Source organism: Hemiscyllium ocellatum, chromosome 20 (assembly GCF_020745735.1).
Source record: "Hemiscyllium ocellatum isolate sHemOce1 chromosome 20, sHemOce1.pat.X.cur, whole genome shotgun sequence".
NCBI lineage: Eukaryota > Metazoa > Chordata > Chondrichthyes > Orectolobiformes > Hemiscylliidae > Hemiscyllium > Hemiscyllium ocellatum.
The window spans coordinates 36157081-36170221 of NC_083420.1; the positions used below are offsets into that span (position 1 = coordinate 36157081).

Below are 13141 nucleotides of genomic sequence, written 5' to 3' on the forward strand. Positions count from 1 at the left end.
TAGGCACTAGGAAGGGAGTCACTTTCTTCTGTACATTGTGTAATGCAAGCACAGAGAAAGTTAAGCCACAAGTGTCCAAAAAGACATCGATTCACGGCATTTATATAAAAAAAAGCAGACAGGCACACAATTGAACCTCTAGGTTAAAAATCACACAACACCAGGTTATAGTCCAACACGTTTATTTGGAAGCACACTAGCTTTCGGAGCGATGCTCCTTCATCAGGTGGTAGTGGAGGGCTCAATCCTAACAGAATTTATAGCAAAAATTTAGTGTGATGTAACTGAAATTATACATTGAAAAATTGATGGTCTGTCAAGCCTTTCATCTGTTAGAATACAGTGATAGTTTCACTTCTTTCATGTGTAAATCACAAAACCTTTTTTTAAAAAAAGTTGCATTCTCAGGTTAGCTGTTAACAATGGCGATAGCTAGACAATATGTTGAAGGTGTTGGCCCCCTGTGTTCTCTGTCTATGCCATGATGTTTAGATTGATTCTAATCTAAAAAGTGAGATAACGGAGTTTTACATAAATTCGTGCAGTTTTTGAGCTCAGAGTTCTACATGAACGCATGCAGTTTTTGAGCCAAGTACAATGTAACTCTGCAAATACAAATTCACCCCACAAAATATATGTGTGCATGTGGGTTTTTGTCTGTGTGTGTGTCTGTCTGTCTGGGTTGGGGGTTGTGAGTGTGAGAAAGTGTATGTGTGTGTGCAGTGAGTGCAGAGTGTCTTAAGTCTCTGTAAACTTTTGCTATAAATTCTGTGTTAGGATTGAGCCCTCCATTACCACCTGATGAAGGAGCGTCGCTCCAAAACCTAGTGTGCTTCCAAATAAACCTATTGGGCTATAACTTGATGTTGTGTGATTTTTAACTTTGTACACCCCAGTCCAACACCGACATCTCCAAATCAGAACCTCTAGGTGTCACTGTTACATCTGAATTATCCTATTCACACAATGTGTTGCAAATACTAACCACATCACTTTTGGATAATTCACTGTTGGGGACAAAAAGACAAACAACTCAGGATGCAGAACAAATTTGAGGGGTTGTGTGACCTATTTTTGTTCCTATGAAACTCTCCCCCAGCATTATCTTCTTCTATCTCCATACCAAAGTTGCTCACATGTGGTGGATTACACATATAAGATAGCAGGCAAGCATATGGTGACAATTACTGCCAAGGATCCAAGGATCAAAGAGTTGGAGGACCTTAGAATAGGAAATTAAGAGACTACATTCTCTTCATTTTCTTGGCAGTGACTGTGTTTGTGCTGAGTGGTCAATTCTACATCTCATGGGGTGCAAGCGATTACAATAAATGGGTGTTCAAGGTGTTGCATGAGCAGTTCCATGTAACAGGAGATTAAGATAGTTCATGGACACCACATAACAGGCGATTAAGATAGTTCGTAGACTGCCAGTAATTTTTGCTGCCTTGATGTTCTACATGTACACAGGTTACAGACCTTCTTTCAATTCTTGAGAGGGCTGCTTTTGAGTTTTTGGTTGCACTTCAGCCGCATGCTCCTCATCTTGCTCCTAACCATGGACAGAGCGGTTATGAGGATCAGAGGACCCCTTCACGAGTCCACTTCTGGGGCTGGCCAAACTATCATTGACAGGTCCAGGCAGCAGCCTATAGAGAACAATTTTTAGACCTAAGTGACTACTTAAGTTACATCCATGTGTCCCTGGAGAGCGAACACACAGTGTCCTCTGGCAAGCTTGAGGCATTCTGTGATTAGTAGGCATGACAGGGGTTTACAATACTTGCACCCAAAACTAAATTTTAATTTAAATATTGCAAGTTTCATTTGACAATTTTTTTTTATAACAGGAACTGTAAGTATAATTTTATTAGTTTAGTTTAATTGCTTTGAAAAGAGTATTGTGTGCTTTGTAGATGGGTGACATCTACTGATGGAACAGGAGTTCTCTGGCACCCCAAATAATAACATCTGTGCAAATTTGTACAGCTTCAATTTTCCATACAGTGGTTGTCGGATAGCCCAGTGCATAATCAAATGGAACAGCAACTCACTGGTGGTATGGAACCAAAGCTAATCGCCAGGGCTGAAATTCAGGAGACATAAGTGTTGTTAGTGGGAGGTGAAAACTTATATCAGGTTATGCAATCAGCAGGTATACACTTGAAACAAGGGTCAAGATCAGTGTCCCCTCCATATGTCATGGATAATTGTCACAGTGTGCCATTTAACCACATTGATCAAAAAGATATAACTGAAGTTGGGTGTAACAGAAAATTCCCAGTTGTGGATGTTGGATTTTAAGTCTATCTCTGAGAAAGGAAAGCATCTCTTTGATGTGATGCCAGGATGTATGCCATAATCGTTGGGGCCAAAAGTGTCCCCTGCTAACTGATGCCGATACTTTAGATAGTCTAAGCAATTTGATAATATGATGTTGAGGCAGGAATCAAATTCTTATTGTACAGAATAAGTATCAATCTCTATGATTCTGCATCTAATCCGTGCTCCAATTCTACAGAAAAGTGAACAAGAACCAACATAACAAAAAAAAAGCCCTTCCAACCTCACCGTGTGTCTGGATATTCCTAAAGTTGCAACATTTCCTTGCAAACATAAAATCATTCAATAATTGTCAATCACTCTCAGAGTGGAATCCAATGTAATTCCAGGGAATTCTGTGGCAATTTTGATAAGAAAACAGTGATAAGCCTTCATAGTTAGTGGTGGTATCCCCAGGAACTGTGTCCTTCTATAGTCATCCTTCACACTGATAGATTTCACTCCTCAAAGATTGCCCCAGGTTTCCACGGCTGGGAACTCTGTGACCTCCCCGATTTCTGTGAAGATCTGTTCAGCCAAAGTATAGAACAGCTTATAACGCAAGCGAACCCTCTCCTGAAATCAGACAAAAACAAAAAAAAAAATCTATAAATAACCACAATTCATATTGCGGAGTTGCCAACACTTCAGCATTATTTTGGAGTCTCCCAAAATGAAATAATCTCAAGTAGAGAGCTTTCAGGAGGAAACAAAAGGTAGAATAATTCAGTACAGCGGAGGATGCTGGCCAATCAAGTCTAACACCAAAAAACACTGAATCTACATCAGTCCCACTTTATAGAATCACAGACTTAGAAGCATGGAGCATTTTTCTTTGAATGCTTTTGATTAACAGTTATAAAAATACTGGAGATTGGGGAAAAAAACTGATTGACTGACACTGAATCTTTTAAATAACCAACTGGCTTCAGGAAACTGGAGATTTGTGAGGATGAATAATTGGGGCTGGGAGGTAGTGGATCACAAAGATGGGCTGTTCAGTAGCCAACACGGAGTATGGAATCACGTGAAAGTCATTTCACAAATGCCTTCCAATAATATGTTCTCCCTGAAATAAGAGTGTCCAATAGTATGTTGACCCTTCATCCTTACATTGATATCACTACCAGAGTACAAACTGCTTGTAAAAAACAGACTTTGTTCCATAAAAATGTTCTGAAGAAACATTAACTGTGCTTTCTCTCCACAGATGCTGCCAGACCTGCTGAGTTTCTCCAGCAACTTGTGTTTTTTGGTCCACCAAAACAAACAACCTTCAAGTCGACGAAGCATAAATTTAACATAAAAAAATATGAACAGGAATAAATGATATGGCCCCTCCAGCCTGCTCCATAATTCAATATAATTATGGCTACCTTCTACCTCAACTCCACATTCATATCTGCTCCCATATCTCTCAATTTGCCAAAACACCAAAATTTTGCCTATCTCAGATTTGACTATACCCAACACTCTATGGTAGAGAATTCCAAAAATTCACAACCCCTTTAAAAGATGATTTTACTTAATTCAGTGCAAAAAGATCAATCCTCATAATGAGCCTATGACATTGTTCTAGATTCCCCAGACAGGGGAGACAATCTCTCAGTGACTCCCCGTCCAGCTTCTTTAGAATCTTCCATATTTCAAAACTCAACCTTCTAGACTGCAAAGAATATTGGCCCAATTTTATTCAGCCTCTCATCCATCTAGTGAATCTTTGCTGTGCCAATTGAAGTGCATCTTTCCTGGAATTATGAAGGCCAAACTGTTGCCAGACTTCTGGATGTGGTCTCACCAGGGTCCATAATCTCATTATTGTACCTCAAAACACTTGCAATAAAAGGTAACCATGCAATTTGCCTCTCGAATTGCTCACTGTATCTGTATGCTAACCTTTTTTTTGTTCCTTGTACAAGTATAAACCAAGTCCTTCCAAACACAAGCATTCAAAAGTATGTCCTTGAAAAAAGTTTTTCTATTCTTGCAACCAAAGTAATAAAGCTCACATTTCCCACGTTACATTTTATCTTCCACCCCCCTTATTCCCCACTGACTTAACCCATTGATATCCTGTTGTACAAATTATGTTTTCGCAACAGCTTGCATTCCCATCTCAGATATTCTCAAGTCTCTTTGATTTAATTGAATGGTGGAGCGGGTTTAAATGGCCAAAATGACCTACTTCTGCTCCTAACTGTTGGTATGGTTGTGTTTACCCAAATCATTATCATAGATTGTAAATAACTGAAGCCTAAACACTGACCCTTGTGACACTCCTAATTGCAGTAGCTGATTTAAATAAAAATTATATTTCTTGAACTTTGCCAGTTTGAAGAGACTTAAATTTTGAAGAGAATGAAATGGGACCAAACAAAAATGAATTGTTTCTTCAGAGAAGCAGAGTGGATCCTGTAAATCAATGTTGTCTCAGAGATTCTATGATTTGAAGATTATATGCCTGGGCATTGTTGTAGGTGAAGGCAATCATAGCACCAAACAATGATCAGAGATGGACACGAAAAGACCAATGACCAATCATCCAATCAGGGAAGGAAACGTCCATTCATTTTCCAATGGTGGGGCACTCAATGAGTGGTTAGGGTCTGGAAAGCACTGGAAATGTGGTCAAGGCAGATTTGATTAAGACTTTCAAAAAATAAATGAGAAGTTATTCTAAAAGAAAATGTTTTCAGGCCTACTAATTTCCCCTTGCAGACAGCCAGCTCAGACACAGTGGGCTGTAAGGCCTACTCCTCTGCTGTAATCATTTTACTATTCTAACAAGGTCAAACATGTGGATGACAAATATTCAGGTATGCAGCACTAAGTGAGGCCAAGTGTATGGTGACCAATGATTGGGAGGGGATGGAATGAAACTTTCCAGAATACAATCAGAATGATTTACTGAAAGCCAAGTGTCCACCAAATTCCTTACCTTCTTGGGGTTGGCAAGGAGCATAACTTGCGAAATGACAGGTGGTGAGAGGACAGGATTGAATGCAGGGAGCTCTGTGCCAGAGGCAGGTTGCAGCTTCACCTTCATCACCTGCAATCACAAATACTCAAAGCAATAACTTGATAACCAAAATACCTCAACCAACACCCTGGGAAATCACACGACAACATATACAAAGAGTAGATTTCCAGCAGACACCAGGCACAAATGAAGCACTCAACAGTCACATTATCCAGTTACACTTATATGCATGAAGCACAAACACACACACACACCTGCAATGAGCAGCTACAGCCTTACCTTTGGCACTGCAGCTTGGAATGTGATATTCTTTATGGGTGTTGGCGCTGAGTTCAGCAGTGTGATGACAACAACCAAAAGATCAGGCCTCCCCACAGGAAGGGCTTTGGCAAAGTGGAACAGGACTCGGAAACCATCTTTGTCAAAGACTGTGACGGGTGGAACACTACCTGAGGGTTTAATGGAGGAAGGAAATTATGTTGGCTTTGCTGCTGACAGTTGGATAATTGGGATACTGCTTTCCTGTTTTGTCTGATCTCACTGTAATATTGGGTCAAAAACTGGTCTTAGCATCTGTTGACGGGAAGGTGAGGATAGACTATCCTCAGCTTAGTCTACACCCACCCCCTCCCTCCCATTGATCTCTGAAGTCCAATCTTACGTAGAATTCTATCTCAAACTTCTCCATCTCTCTTCCTTAAAGATGCTAAAGTAGAACTAGGGGAACAGAGTTTAAAAATAGGAGTCTTGCACAAATATGGGTTTTGTTACGATTTGATGTTAATACATTCCGAGCACGTATCTCACTACCCAATTTCTGTGTCATCCATCGGTTGTTTTTTTTCTCTTATTTGAATAATGTAAGAGACTTAATTATATGCTCTGGTTAATTGTCGGTTAGATTAGTAGTTAGTTAAGTTTTGTTTTTTTTCTCTCGGTATTTTTCTTTTGTTAAATTTTGGTTATTACTTATTTAAGATTTAATTGTATATCAATTTTATACTTGGGGCTTTTTTTAATTTTGTAAACTTGTAAAAATGTGAAATTTTCAATAAAAATATCTATATAAAAAGTCTTATTGAAAAATAAATTTAAGCTTCTGTGAAGAACATTGGGGAAAATTACTATATTAAAAAGTACCATATAAATACTAGTTGTGGTTGTTTCAGTTACTGAAGATGGATTGCAAAGAAAAGCACAGATGAGGATGCCATTTGGCCCATCTGGTTGAATCACAGACGCTCAAATGGTCTAACTTCCATTTCCCTTCCTTAGCTCTTTCCAGTTACAAATCCTTGTGGATGTTAAAAACTGTTTGCTGACCATAGGCCCAAAAGCTCACTAAGAAAACTGCCTCTCCCCAGTGAATCTGCCGTGATTTCAAACGATACAATCCAGTCCCAGTTTGGTCAAACTCAGAGGAGGCTTGGAAATCCCTCTTAATTAATGACCTTTTTCTTCCTATTGTTCTGTTACACTTACTTGTTTTAATGTTCTCCAAAGGCACAAAGACATTCTTCAAGGACAGGTCTTCTTTGTCAGCTTCCTGGCATCTGGCAGGTGATGGGATCTGTGGAGTGGGTGAGACGGACACGGTGCAGAGTGGCTGGGAGGCAGAGTCTTGGCAGAACTCTGCTGCTCCAGAAAAAGGCATTGTCCATTGAGGAAGAAGAGTTGTTGTGAGTTGAGCTGATGTTGCAGGAGAGCTGGAATCCTTGGCTGCAGCCAGCTGGTGGGTCAGGGACTGGTTCTGAAGCTCATTCAACGTAGGTTTCACTTGAGGCTGGTCCCTGGTCAGACATCAAATAGAATTTTGAAAAAGGAGTTGAAATTGCTTAGATTGTGTTTGGTGTCCTGCTTTCTGAAAGAATCTTCAATTTCGTGAGGAGTCTCAAGACTCTCTTCACACACTTATAGCGTAGAGAACGAATGCAGCATTGTCAGAGCCAGGACTGAAGGAGAACAGCGTTTTTGGGGGTAGTATTAAGTGCACACAGCATTGGAAGGGTAATACTGATGGAGTACAGCAAAGTTTGAGCAATACAGTGTGAGAACAGCACCATCAGGGCAACACTGAGGAAGCATGGCAGTCTCAAAGGTTCAGTACTGAAGGAGGGCAGCACTGTACTGGGGTAGTACAGTACTGTAACTGGGACATTACTGAGGGAGTGAAGTATTCTAACTTGGGTATTACTGAGGGAGTATAGTCCATTATAACTGGGGCATTACTGAGGGAGTGCAGCCCACTAACTGGGGAATTACTGAGGGAATACAGTCATGTAACTAGGGAATTACGGAGGATTCCAGCCCATTGTAGGAGGCTGAGGATTACTGAGGGAGTACAGTACTATGAGGCATTACTGAGGGAGTGCAGCACTGTAACTGGGGCATTACAGAAGGAATACAGTACTCTAACTGGGGCATTACTCAGGGATTGCAACCTTGTAATGGGCATTACTGAGGGAGTGCAGCCCACTGTAATGATGGCATTAATGAGGCAGTACAGCCCAACGTAACTGGAGGACTACTGAGGGAGTACAGTACTGGAACTGAGGCATTACTGAGGGAGTGCAGCACTGTAACTGGGGAAGTACAGAAGGAATACAGTACCCTAACTGTGGCATTACTGATAGGGCGCAGCCCTGTAACTGGGGCATTACTATCAGTAATGCCACAGTTAGGGTACTGTATTCCTTCTGTACTTCCCCAGTTACAGTGCTGCACTCTCTCATTAATGCCTCAGTTACAGTACTGCACTCCCTTAGTAATGCCCCAGTTACAGGGCTGCGCCCTAAGGGAGTGCAGTACTGTAACTGAGGCATTAATGAGGGAGTGCAGCCCATTGTAACGGTGGCATAACTGAGGGAGTGCAGACCATTGTAATTGCCGCATTGCTGAGGGAATATAGTTCTGTAATGGGGCAATACTGATGGAATGCAGTCCTGTACTGGGGCATTACTGAGGGAATACCGTACTGTATCACTGAGGGAGTGCAGCCCATTGTACCTGAGCCATAACTGAGGGAGTGCAGCCCTGTGAGTGGGGCATTACTGAGGGAAGACAGCACTGTAACTGGGACATTACTGTGGGAATACAGTACTGTTAAGTGGAGCATTACTGAGACAGTGCAACCCTGTAACTGGGGCATAACTGAGGGAATGCAGCCCACTAACTGAGGTATTACTGAGGGAGTGCGACCCCGTAACTGGGGCATTACTGATGGAATACAGCAGTGTACCTGAGGCATTTCTGAGGGAGTGCAGCCTACTGTAACTGGAGGATTACTGAGAGAGTACAGTCCTCTACATGGGGCATTACTGAGGCAACACATTACTGAAGGATTATTGAGGGATTACAGTACTGTAACTAGGGCATTACTGAGAGAGTGGAGCCCATTGTAAATGGGGCATAAATAAGTGAGTGTGGCCCTGTAACTGGGGCATTAATAAGTGAGTGCAGCCCATTATAACTGGAGGATTACTGAGGGAATACAGTAACGTAATTGGGGCATTACTGAGGGAATACATCCCTATACCTGGGGCATTACTGAGGGAGTGCAGCTCATTTTATATGGGGCATTACTGAGGGAGTACAGCCCATTCTAACTGTGCCATCATTGAGGGAGTGCAACCCAGTGTAATTGCGGCTTTACTGAGGGAATACAATACTTTAACTGGAGGATTACTGAGGGAGTACAGTATTGTAACTTTGGAGAGAAAAGCAGAGTTTACATTTCGAGTCCAATGAATCTTCTTTAGAACTGTTCCGCAGTCACTTTCTGTTTTTAGTTTAGAGGGACCAGAAGGTGGATGAGGTTTCTCACCATCGGATAGTTGACATGTGGGGTCCAAGAGATTGTTCCATAGCCACCTTCCCCAGGAGATCCAGTCCAGCCAAGCCTCGGCTGCCATTGGTCGTGGAGTTTGGTATTGTTTCAGATGGAATCACTTCCTGCAACATTAGAGACACATCAGGACACTGAGAATAAGAGTTGTTCATGGACTGGAATAAGGGAAAACATCCAAATGTTTTCTGTGCAATGAGAAACAGGTTGAGGGAGCATCTGGATGGGCTTCCTAAATCTTGTGGAGTAATCTGCAAACCTGACACATACTCCATTCACTCAACACATCAATAAACACACTCATTCATACAGTGTACCAATGCATAGTCTATTTGCAGGAAGTCCTAAAGCGCTGCTGGCCAGAAGCTCTGGGTTTTGAATACCATGCCAGGATATTTTGGTCAGGGAAGGTACATTCATAAAGGTGGCCAAATAGGGTGTTGTCAGCCTGTAAATCCTTTCAGTGTACCTGATGACAGGCAGTAGGAGAGTTTCCTGGTCAGCCATCTTAGAGAAGAGAAATGCAAACAATGCTGTAGTTTGCCCATAAACATACGCAATTCAATGCACTTCCTTGACCTAATCCAGGGAAACAAGGAAAACAAACAAACAACATGCAGTCATGGGCAGCCCATTTACCGGAGGACGAGGGAAGATACTCTACTCTGTATATTGCTTACCTCAGATGTGTTCCTATTCACAGATCTCTGCACTTGCTGCATCATTGGAGGGTCATTCAGGCCTGGAAAAGTAATATATCATTGAGTCACCATACAGAAATTAGTGACCCATATCAAAAGAATTATCTCTCTAAATATCGATCTATAATTTGATCCATGATTATCAGTGCAGGCATCATCAAACAATTTTAATCAACATTTTAGACCAATCAGAGATCTCATGCAGTCAAAGTGGGGAAAGGAATCAATGATTCCAAAGCTTGGGTGACAAAGGTTGATCATCCCAAACTCTGAACATCAAGTCTTTGTTTCCCAATTACACCTCAATTTCCATCTAAGTGTGTCTTCAGTCCCAAATCTAATCTGAAAGATATTACCTCTAAAATTGCAGCACTCTCCTTGTATTGCTTTGCGAGTGTCAGTCTGAAGTATGAAGTGGGGTTGAACCCACTATCTTCCAATTCAAAAGGCAAGTAAGATGCAACCGAGTCAAACAAGTTTGACCAATCAAGAACAGAGAAAGGGCATAGTCAAGGGGTGAAACTTTGCATAATGCAGCAGCAAACTGCAGACTAAGGCAGTTCTGTGACTGAATGCTATTTTAATTTGTTAAAAAGCAGGAATATCACACACCCAAAGACATTAGCTCTTCATCAAGCCAGGAAGGCAGCTGCTTCTTGGAGTCTAGATTAGAGACGGTTCCAGAACTTGTCAAGTCGGATTCCAAATCAGTTAAATCTGCCAGCATGGTATCAGCTTCAAAAATGAAAGGATAGAGTTTAGTTCCTAATTCCAAAAATCAAAAGTCAATCTATAATTCAGCCACTGAGCACATGCATTCTCACCTTTCTATGGTCAGCCTCTCAACCCTGTTAACTCTGAATTGTCTGTTATCGCACCTACCCAAAATGCTTGCATTCTGACTCCAGCTCACTTCTTGAACCAAGCTGTGGCACTCAAATCTCCCCAGCTCCAACATTCCACACTTGCACTCTGACACCAACCTCTCCAAGCTCACGTTCTGACCTGGGCACTTAACAACACTTCCACCAAGTTCAATAACTTTAAATCCTAACCAATACTCTACTTTGAGTCCTAGCACCACTAATATTGTGACACAAGAATTTTACAAAGAATGCGTTTTTACTTCCTTAATTTTAAGAAAATATACCCATTTTATCTTGGATGTTCTTGAACAGCAGTTATACAAGAAGGCAGCGCTTTACGTCCTTCTTCAGGATAATTAGGGTTGGGCTATAAATGACAGCTTAGTGAATGGTTTTCATGAGTCACCAACAAATCATTTTAAGAAAACATCTGGAACATTTTCCCTATTCTGATGAAACATCATTGACTTGAAAGGTTAATTTCATTTCCTTCTCCACAGATGTTGCCTGGCCTGCCGAGTATCACCATATTTGTCTCCATTCTAAAAACTCTTCATCAGAAAACACACAAAATAAACGTTGTTGAAACTGCACATTGATATTTGAGATGAGTAACAGGCAGGTACCTAGAATTACCTGTGGAAGCTGATTCTTTTGAGGCTGCTTTGTCTTCTTCATGTCCCTCCACTATTTTCTTGTACAAGTTGACCACAAGGGTGAGCGAATCATTGGCTTGCAGAATTTCCACTAAAATATTGGAAAAGGTATCACCATTACTGAGGCTTCTCAACTGGCACCTGGCTGGAAGCAATTTCATTCAACTTTCATACTCCAGATCAATCCCCACTAAATGAAATACTCTGACACCCCTCAAACAGCAAACTTACCCAGAGCTTCATCGTTATCTGTGGTATCACTTGCAAGTCGGAACAGTGTCGGCCGCAGTTTCTCACAGCGCTGATACAAGCCCTGTACACAAAACAGCAGGGAAGACACTGAGATAGCATAAACCCACAGTGAAAATAATATTGTTAAAAACAACAGAAAGTAAGATATTCAAAAGTAAATTACAGGCTAGAATCTAGTCAAGTGGTTGCTGTAGTTTGTATAAAGTGTCACCTTTAGTATTTCTATCTGGTCTTTGGGCAAACTGTCTCTCTGGTACAAGTTCAGCATCTCATTCAGCAGTTTTGTATTGTTTTGTACTTCCTCAATGGCATGTATCCGTTTGGTGATTTTCTCAGTCTTCTCTTGGTCCTGTAAACAACTTCAATTTGAGAATTTATTGGGTAACTAGAAACTGCAATTGTATAACTACTTTTTTTCTTTCAAGAATGTTAAACTGTAGATTTGCAGGGCAGATAATGACGCGTGTGGCACAAATTTTCATGAGCAAGACTAAATGTAGAGTGTTCATTGGCTGTTTACCTGTGGCCACCTTCAAAAAAAAAATACACTTTCCACTGAATCCTGGGTCAATTCTATGCCTGAACACAACTGCCACTTTTGCAACACTCCCCATCCAGGTTAATCTGACAAGGAGACCAGAGTCAAGGGTGGGATCCTCCAGCAAGCTTCCTGCCCCAATTTTTCCACTGAACCAAAACCCATTACCTTTTGTCTCAATGTGTTGCAAAGGAAACTCCAGTCAAATTGCTGAGTTATTCAGACTAATTTGTAAGACAGACCTGGAGGCACCGTACCTCATCAATCTTGGGTTAAATGATTCAATGGAAATACATCACTAGGTCAGGGAGTCAATGATCAATTGACCAAAATTCTGATTTACAAAAGTTGGAAGGATAGGTTAGCATTCTGGTTAAGAATAATTTGCCAGATATTGTAAATGAACTCACCTCTTTGATGATATTTTTGATGAGTCTGTTGGCAGCCTGCAAGTCCTCTGGGTTGTTACTTTTGAGAAGTCTTGCAAGGAGCTGTGGGGACAAAAGTTCACAAAAAAGATTCATTTTTCACAGATTCTTTGAGTTAATTTGTCACCTGAATAGGGAAAGCAGAGACTCTCCAACCCTTGACATCATATTTTATTGACATTGAATATTTACACTGTCTTTTTTTTTAGAGAATATTAAAACATTTTTAAGAAGCCATATTCCACTGTTTTGCCCAAGTTTTAGTAACACACCACCACTTGGTAGGAATTGAGATGAAGATAAGAAAATAATGATCACCTTTACATTTCCCCTTTAATCCCAAAGGTCAATATGAAAGCTCAGCCCTTTAATTCTGCTCCACCATTTATGACTGACCTAGCTGTTCCAAATTCCAGGTTTGATTGCCTACTTCCACCTTAAAATTATTCAATGACCTGGTCCAAAGCCTTTTAACGGAGAGTTACAAAGTCACACCACCAAAAATAATACTATTACTTTTATTTTCAATTCCTCTCATAATAAAGGAGCATTTC

General features: G+C 40.9%; 1 protein-coding gene across 1 annotated transcript in view; it reads right to left on the reverse strand.

The window, feature by feature from the left end:
• Positions 1–230: 230 nt before the first annotated feature.
• Positions 231–13141, reverse strand: part of LOC132825451 (ADP-ribosylation factor-binding protein GGA1-like) — a 42473-nt gene continuing 29562 nt past the window's right edge. Inside the window, exons 7-17 of the mRNA XM_060840734.1 lie at positions 12570–12650; positions 11833–11970; positions 11601–11682; positions 11350–11460; positions 10460–10582; positions 9827–9888; positions 9126–9253; positions 6785–7092; positions 5582–5751; positions 5261–5371; positions 231–2898 (exon numbers count right to left, since the gene is read on the reverse strand). Coding sequence (XP_060696717.1) covers positions 2788–2898; positions 5261–5371; positions 5582–5751; positions 6785–7092; positions 9126–9253; positions 9827–9888; positions 10460–10582; positions 11350–11460; positions 11601–11682; positions 11833–11970; positions 12570–12650 — 1425 coding nt within the window. The 3' untranslated portion in view covers positions 231–2787. The remainder of the gene's footprint in view (positions 2899–5260; positions 5372–5581; positions 5752–6784; positions 7093–9125; positions 9254–9826; positions 9889–10459; positions 10583–11349; positions 11461–11600; positions 11683–11832; positions 11971–12569; positions 12651–13141) is intronic.